Below are 7,500 nucleotides of genomic sequence, written 5' to 3'. Positions count from 1 at the left end.
GCCCCGTCTACAAGTATCCGGATATTTTTGAATCCGCAACTTTTTCTTTCCGGATTCAAAAATATTTCCATCCACACGCAGCGTATTCAAATCGAATTTGCCCGTCCACACGTATCCGAAACGTATTCGGATTCACTCACTAGTACTCAGGACTCCTCAAGGAAACAGAGGTTACAGAGCATGCGCCATGAAGCCCTCGGCAGCCATCTTGAGAAGAAACTGGGCTCGATCTTGTTACGTCATCCGGATAAAAAAAAATCAGGATTTGGCGTCCACACGGTTCCGGATTCATAGCGGATTCAAAAATATCCACTGTGGAGAGCGTATTCAAAACGTTCCGTATTCGCCAGCGAATTCGCCGGATATGTGTGGACGGAAGGCGTAACCGGAAAGAAAAAGTTGCGGATTCAAAAACAAGGGTTGTTTACCATTTACAAGCAGAAACCGGTTGGTTACTAGGTTTGTTCAAATGGTAAGTAAAAAACTCCCGATTGGGAAATTTAGTCGGGATAGGCGTGTACCATTTGCAAAATTCGTTCACGTTTACCGAGGGAGTCTGGAGGGAGGCAAAATCATGTGGGAATGCACATTTACACGTTTTCCGTTTGGAAATTCCGTTTGGGAATTTTTGACTACCTTTCAAGAAATCCCGTTTTCTCAGGAAATTTTTCGTTTGGGAAGACCAAAATGGGCTTACCATTTACATTCAAACCGAAATTTCCGGATTTTTGTGGTAAATGATAAACAACCGTTGATACGTGTGGACGGATCCTTGGGCGCGCAATTCGCCTTAGTCTTCGCTCGGTTCTTCTCGGTGATAAAAGGAATCGTGGTGTAGATTCAGGAACTGTTTTTGAGTGGCGGACGACAACCGGAAGTGAGCCGAATTCCCTTTTAACCTGTCGTCATACAACCACATTTACAGTGCTAAATATCTTTTCTCCATTAGAAATGATTAGTATAAAAATATGGGAGATACCACTGTCCTGGCACGCGAAATGTTCTCTTCCAGTTGCCATCTGCGTCTCAAAAACACGCGTGCTTGAGCTCCCTATTTAATGACTTCTGCCACCAAGAAAACAAACTATTCGCTGAATTTCGTCATAGTAAGTGTTATTTGACCATCCTGCCGCCGTCCCTTCACTAGTTCTTTGGATCGGCGGAAGCCGATTCATCGCACAAATGTGGGATTAAAACTTTATGAAAAATTGCAATCGCATGAAAATCGCAACCCGTGTTTGTCAATGTTGCTTGGGTAGTGTGTAGATTTAGTTGAGAAAGTGAAAACACTTTTTAATAATGGTTACCTTCTGTTTGTGTTAGAGGTTCACACGATACCAGCTAAACAGTTCAGACGAGTTTTGACAGGTAACTTGTAAATCAAGACCTTAGAACAAAAGTGACACGATCTTGAAGCGATCATACTTAAAATTGCAACATTTCTGCTTTTGGTTCTTTTTGCGTTTTAATAGTTGTCCAAGCACATTGCAAGCTGGGACTGACAGCAACACTGGTTCGTGAAGATGATAAAATCCAGGTGCGGTTGGTTTTTTATGAGTTGCTGCTGTCTGCGTCGCAGGCGTCAAAGAAATTGCGGCGCACGGGCGAGAAGGAAGGCGCCTGCCTTTATCTCTCCTTGAGCGTCCACAAGGTCAGATAGAGACCGTTCCGAGACAAACCCCGTTTCGCACATGCGCATTGGTCTTTCGCGCGCGCGTGCGTGGCTCACGTGTGTGCTAAGCGGGCGCGTGCTGCACGGTAATTAAAAAAAATTAGCTCTGCAAAAATATCAATTATTATCCTTGTTATTCGTAGGACCTGAATTTCCTCATTGGACCCAAGCTTTATGAAGCCAATTGGATGGAACTGCAAAACAACGGATTTATTGCACGAGTCCAGTGCGCAGAGGTAGGTTTGTTTTATTCCATGTGATAGTTTGTAGCTGGGCTTCTTTTAACCTTTTAACCTGGGCTTCTTATAACCTGTATGTGGGAACCAGCAGGCTGAGCGTAATACGTGCTTTGTTTTTTTTTCCTTTTTTGTTAAGGTTTGGTGCCCAATGACGCCTGAGTTTTACCGAGAATATCTGAACATCAGAACAAGAAAGAGAAAGGTGCATGGTGGCTTAGCAAATTGTACAAAGAAAGCGTTTGTTTCAGAAAAACATGAACATTAGAACCCTCTTTTGTTCACGTTCAGACTACCCAGCTGGGCGCAGCTATCTTGAATAACTGCGACCCGATATGGTTGCTGTGCGGATATTATGCAGAAGCTATTTGCGTCAGAACAAAAAGGCAATAGTTACAGTCGCAATTATTCCAAGATGGTGGCTCAAAATTTTCGAACAATTTTGATGGCAAACATTATTTCCTCGGGTTAACTTTTGAAGCAAATCTCACCCGATTTACAAATTAAATTAGCGTCAACGCCGTTTTTAATATTGCAAAGTATTTTAAGCTGGGGAAACAGCATGAAGACCTCTCTTACTACGATTCTCAGTTGAGTACGGCACTGGAAAGTTTCGCGACCAGGTTTCAACGTTCCCTTGTTGTCAAGGGCAACTTGCTTCGTTTCCAAGAGTAACTTGTAGGGCTTTGACGTCATGAGCGATAAAGCCCGCCAAAATCTACAAATGGTAATGGTTAAATCAAACTGGTGACCGTAACCAGTTAAAAGTTACCCTTGGAAACGAAGCAAGTTGCCCTTGACAACATGCGAACTTTAACGCTGAAACTTTGTCATCAAACTTCCCTAGTGTCGTACTCAACTGAGAATAGTACTTAGTAAAACACAACATGATTGTTGAACGCCTGTCATGCACATTGGAAACTGCAATCATATTGCACGTTGCCCACATTCTTTTCTTTTTGCAGTTGCTGTATGTCATGAACCCTAACAAGTTCCGTTCTTGCGAGGTAACTTTTACAGCTAAAATACTCTGGTACTAACCATAGCTTACAATCCAATGGGATTTCACCACATTGACTCCATTAGTCTGTGATCAGGGGACGTTTGCCTACGTCTGTCGTTGGTCTCTAAAATAGTGTTGCTAATTTATATTTATCTTTTGTATCTACAGTTCTTGATTCGTTACCATGAAAGGTAAGGTCTAGTCCGCTACGAAATGTAAAATCGCGTGAATTAAGCTTTGCAGTGTGAAGATGACTATCGATACCGAATTGTCGCTGGAAACGTGGTCGTTTGTGGTCGTGGTCTTCCATTGAAGAGTAAAATCGTCTGGCGTTAGACAGAATAAAGTCTATAAAGACTCATGCACTCTCAGGGGTCAATGGGTGAAACAGAATTCTATTCCGTTAGTTTTTATATGATTCCTAGGTTTTACCCATTTACAATTTGGAAGGCACTTAAGCGAATTTAATTTACGAATTAAATCACATGCATGAAACAAAAGTTCATGGGAAAGGAATTCGACGTCCAGAGCACATTTTTAACTAGTTGCAAATGATTAATGTTTGCAAAATAGTTTTGATGAATCTGATAAAGGTCATTCTCATTTTCCTTTCCTTTCTTTTAGGCGTAACGACAAAGTCATCGTATTTTCTGACAATGTGTTCGCTCTCAAGAAGTATGCTGAAAAATTAAAGAAGTAAGTTAGCACCGCTCAACGTCACCGTAGTTTCGCCAACCTAAGTATTCGGGTACTCTAACAAACTGTGAAGTCCAATACTCCTCCAAACAATCCAATTTTTCGGCGGCTAGCTGTTGTTCTCTTCAGTTCCTTGTTTTTGGTCTTTGTTACACCGAGAATAAGACTAAAATCGACCTGTACCAAGATGACTGACTCGCTGGCCGAGTTTGACAGTTTGTCGACTATCGACCAACTCGTCCGGTGACGTTTTGGCCGACGCGTCGATTGGATCGGTTTTGCTACCATAACCAGGCTCTAATTGTTTTCCAGGCCTTTTATCTACGGCCCGACATCCCAAGGCGAAAGAATGCAAATTTTACAGAACTTTCAGCACAACCCACTCGTCAACACAATATTCATCTCCAAGGTCAGATAATGTTAACTTAATTCTTCTGATTCTAAATCGTATATACGCGCAAAACAAAAACTGACTTCGACGAATTCGACCCACCGAGTGAGTGTCACAACCTGAGCGGAAGTCATTGTTAGGGATGTAAGTCTGCTTAAAACATCCCGAGCGATTTCCAACTTGTAATGCACAGAACGTTCCTAACCCGGGGGGAGGGGGGGGGGGGTACTCCCATATAAAAGGAGAGGGATGCACTTGGTCTCGCTTAGGGGTGTAAATTTCGGATTTTGGTCTCACTTGGGTGTTCTGTGCAAAATGCAATCATATGTAGCTGTGAAGGTCTCCTTTAGGGTTGCGCGCGAAGAAATATAAAAGTGTATATTTACACTTTTATATTTCTTCATGTAGGTGAAAGTCATTAAAAGTCACTGTATTTTTTATTTCTCTGTGTTTAATGTGGTCTCTTTTAGGGGTCAAAAAAAAGCCTGGGCCACACCCAGATTGGTTTCCTTTTAGGGGTTTAATTTTAAATGTCCAACGAGCATCCCTCCCCTTTTTATGTGGGAGTCTCCGCCCCCCCCCCCCCCCCCCTCTTCTACACCACGTACTGCCCTTGTTAGAGTCATCAGTGAATTCTGCAGATGACCAAGAAAACAAGAAAAGTGTCTTTCAGAACTATACTCACTGAGATGGTCAAATTCTGAAAAGGTATGCCATTTCTGGCTCGAGCCATTTTTAAATTGGGACGTGTATGGTACAACGGCATTGTTCTATTTCCGCCTTTTCGCACATCTCATTTCGTTCGGTCACGCAATCTATCCTTTGCATCGTTGAAAGGGAGAGATGGCGTGACGACCTAAAGGTTGTTAAAGCATCCAGCATAAAGCATCCAGCTTATCAAATAGCCTGAACGCTCGGGGCAGGCACTTGGCTCATGTCGAAACAAGCAAAAGTGACTGGTCGTGATTTGAACAAATTTTTTTGTCCAGGTTAAGAACTGGATCAATATTCCCAAAGGTCGGAAATAAAGAAATAACAGCATTCAACCCAAACAATTATTGCTTGTATTAAACTTTTAACTATTCATTTCAGTCCTTCCGCAAACTTGGAATCGAAAAGTAAAGTAAATCCGTTGGTCAAGGTCACATTTCAATCACTCACTCGTTTGATAACAGCGTATTTTTTGCGTTGTCGTTTTTTGCAGGTTGGAGATAATTCTTTTGATCTTCCTGAAGCGAATGTTCTAATTCAGGTAGCTATGAATAACTTCCATTTAAGATTTTACGCGCAAGGTTTTGAGCTCAGCTTAATTAATAAATAAGATCGTCTTTCTCATTTTATTAGATTTCGTCGCACGGTGGATCAAGGAGACAGGTTTGGATGTTGTCATATCCTGTTTACCTTTTAGTTTCTGAAAAGTTAACCCGCGTTTTGACCGCGCACCAGTGGCTCAGTTGGTTGAGCATCGGGCTGCCATGCGGGAGGTCGTGAGTTCGACTCCGGCCGGACCAACATTCTGGGTGTTAAAATAACTGAGAACAAAGTGCTGCGGCCTTTGCACATCCGCAAATGGTTAGACTTTCAAGTCTACTCGGATCAGTCTGTTGGATAAGGACTATAAACCGTAGGCCCCGTCTCACAAATATCTTCCATGTTAATAAGTTCCCTATGGGACGTTAAAGAACCCACACACTATTCGAGAAGAGGAAGGGATGAAGTTCCCGGTGTTGTGACTGTCCGTTGTGAGTGTATGGGTGGGCTGGCTGGGTGTAACAGGTCCACATCAGCTGAATAGCTGCTCAAACAAATAAATGAACAAACAACAACAACAACAACCTTGCTTGTTTTCAGCACTCTGTAAAGTCCCCTTAACTTTTGACGTGACTTTTTTCTCACTGTATGTAACTTCATAAGTTAGTTTCGATGCATGGCCCTTATCCGTCCAGTTTTCCGGAGTAATTGACTGGACCTAGTTTCTTGTGCAGTCGTTTTCAAGTGCGTCACGAAAAACAAGTGAGATAGCGTTGCGTGAAGCCCCAAATAACGGCGTGGGAGATTAACCCTAACCCTTGTACGCTCTTAAAAGCTTATGAACAAGTTTTGCGAATGCAAGGCCTGCAGGTTTATATTTGTTCCGAAAAGTCCAGAAATTAAAGTGTCACTCCAAAGGCAGGACTTTTTAGAGCTCCACACAAATGCGTTTTCGGAAACCTCCGTTTTCATATGACCGTCCACACTAGCTAAAACGATCGACAATGGAGGTTTTCGAAAACGCCTTTGAAAGTTCTAGTGTGGACGGCGAAAACGAAAACGGAGCCTGGTCTATCGTTTAGGGGCCGGTTGCTCAAAACCTGGTTAGTGCTAACCGTTAGTTAAGAGGTATCAAAACCTATAGGTTTCCATGGTATTTAACGCTGGTTAGCGCTAACCATGCTTCGAGCAACCCGGGCCTGGTGTGCACGGCAAAAACGGAGGTTTTCGAATACACGTAACGTCATATTAGTATGCATTCCTCACTTTTCCGCACACCAAGGCGCGTAAACAAAGCCTGGTAACAAAAACGCATCTTTAGTTCTCCGTTTTCAGTCTCTAGTGTGGACGGCCGAATACGATGTGAAAACGCTAGTGGGGACGCAGATCTTGTTATCCGTCTTCAGGAATCCGGAGGTTTCCAAAAGTGTATTAATGTGGAGGGGGCCTTAGTGTCTGCTTCTGTTGGGTTTGTGTCCCGCTTCCTATAATACCAAAGTCGTTACTGATCCAGATGTAGTCTAGTTCATTTTACTTTATTTTATTTTTTAGGAAGCTCAGCGACTTGGACGAATTCTGCGAGCTAAAAAAGGTGATAAAGTACTTGCTATGAAATCTTATTAGTCTCCCGCTCCCGTTGAAATTTGGCGGGGTTAACAGTTTCCCAGTTTATTCCTTTCTTGTCCTTGATCCACTTTGAACCTCTGGTCCAAATCTGGGAAGGGTTTCCAGCCTCAGGGCTTCGAAACGTCGGGCGGATCTCACTTGAGGAAACCACCGGTAGTTTCTACTCAAAAGCACGACGGATTTTTAGCAGAAAGGAAAGGTCTGCGCTTGCAGAAGAAACCGCCGAAAGATTCTAAATAAAAGCAACAGCTCGGAACAAAGGTCGTTTTTTCACTAAGTTTTATTGCAGTCGTACACATTACTGTTACAAAAATAAATACAGAAATGCGTTTACGGTCTCTCTTTTTTCCTGCAATGTCATTTGGTCGTGTTGTGCCTATTAAAAATACTTTTTCTCTGTATATATAGACATGGCTGCCGAGGAATACAACGCATTCTTTTACACGCTTGTCTCGACGGTAAGCAATATTTGGAGGACTAACCTCGTGCCTTCTTACGTGCTGTTCTTTGACCGCCTTCGTTAATGTGCTTGTAAAGCTTGGAAATTTTCCTTGTTAAAATTAGGGCTTTCCTCATTGGGATTGTTGGAAGAATATGCCTTAGCGCTTTCGTGAGAATTTCGCGA

General features: G+C 42.7%; 1 protein-coding gene and 1 long non-coding RNA gene across 3 annotated transcripts in view; one reads left to right on the top strand and one right to left on the bottom strand.

The window, feature by feature from the left end:
• LOC137968028 (uncharacterized) overlaps positions 1–7,500 on the bottom strand; it is a 99,067-nt gene that overhangs the window by 8,762 nt on the left and 82,805 nt on the right. The gene's annotated exons all lie outside the window — the stretch shown is intronic.
• LOC137968017 (general transcription and DNA repair factor IIH helicase/translocase subunit XPB-like) overlaps positions 1–7,500 on the top strand; it is a 34,223-nt gene that overhangs the window by 15,674 nt on the left and 11,049 nt on the right. The window contains exons 23-34 of one of the 2 annotated variants that reach the window (XM_068814627.1): positions 1,324–1,368; positions 1,473–1,537; positions 1,816–1,908; positions 2,048–2,113; positions 2,874–2,915; positions 3,080–3,102; positions 3,536–3,607; positions 3,920–4,016; positions 5,203–5,250; positions 5,343–5,372; positions 6,801–6,840; positions 7,284–7,333. In XM_068814627.1, coding sequence (XP_068670728.1) covers positions 1,324–1,368; positions 1,473–1,537; positions 1,816–1,908; positions 2,048–2,113; positions 2,874–2,915; positions 3,080–3,102; positions 3,536–3,607; positions 3,920–4,016; positions 5,203–5,250; positions 5,343–5,372; positions 6,801–6,840; positions 7,284–7,333 — 671 coding nt within the window. The remainder of the gene's footprint in view (positions 1–1,323; positions 1,369–1,472; positions 1,538–1,815; positions 1,909–2,047; positions 2,114–2,873; positions 2,916–3,079; positions 3,103–3,535; positions 3,608–3,919; positions 4,017–5,202; positions 5,251–5,342; positions 5,373–6,800; positions 6,841–7,283; positions 7,334–7,500) is intronic. The other variant, XM_068814628.1, reaches the window with a different exon arrangement.

Source organism: Montipora foliosa, chromosome 8 (genome assembly GCF_036669935.1).
Source record: "Montipora foliosa isolate CH-2021 chromosome 8, ASM3666993v2, whole genome shotgun sequence".
NCBI lineage: Eukaryota > Metazoa > Cnidaria > Anthozoa > Scleractinia > Acroporidae > Montipora > Montipora foliosa.
This window is presented reverse-complemented; position numbering and strand designations above follow the sequence as displayed.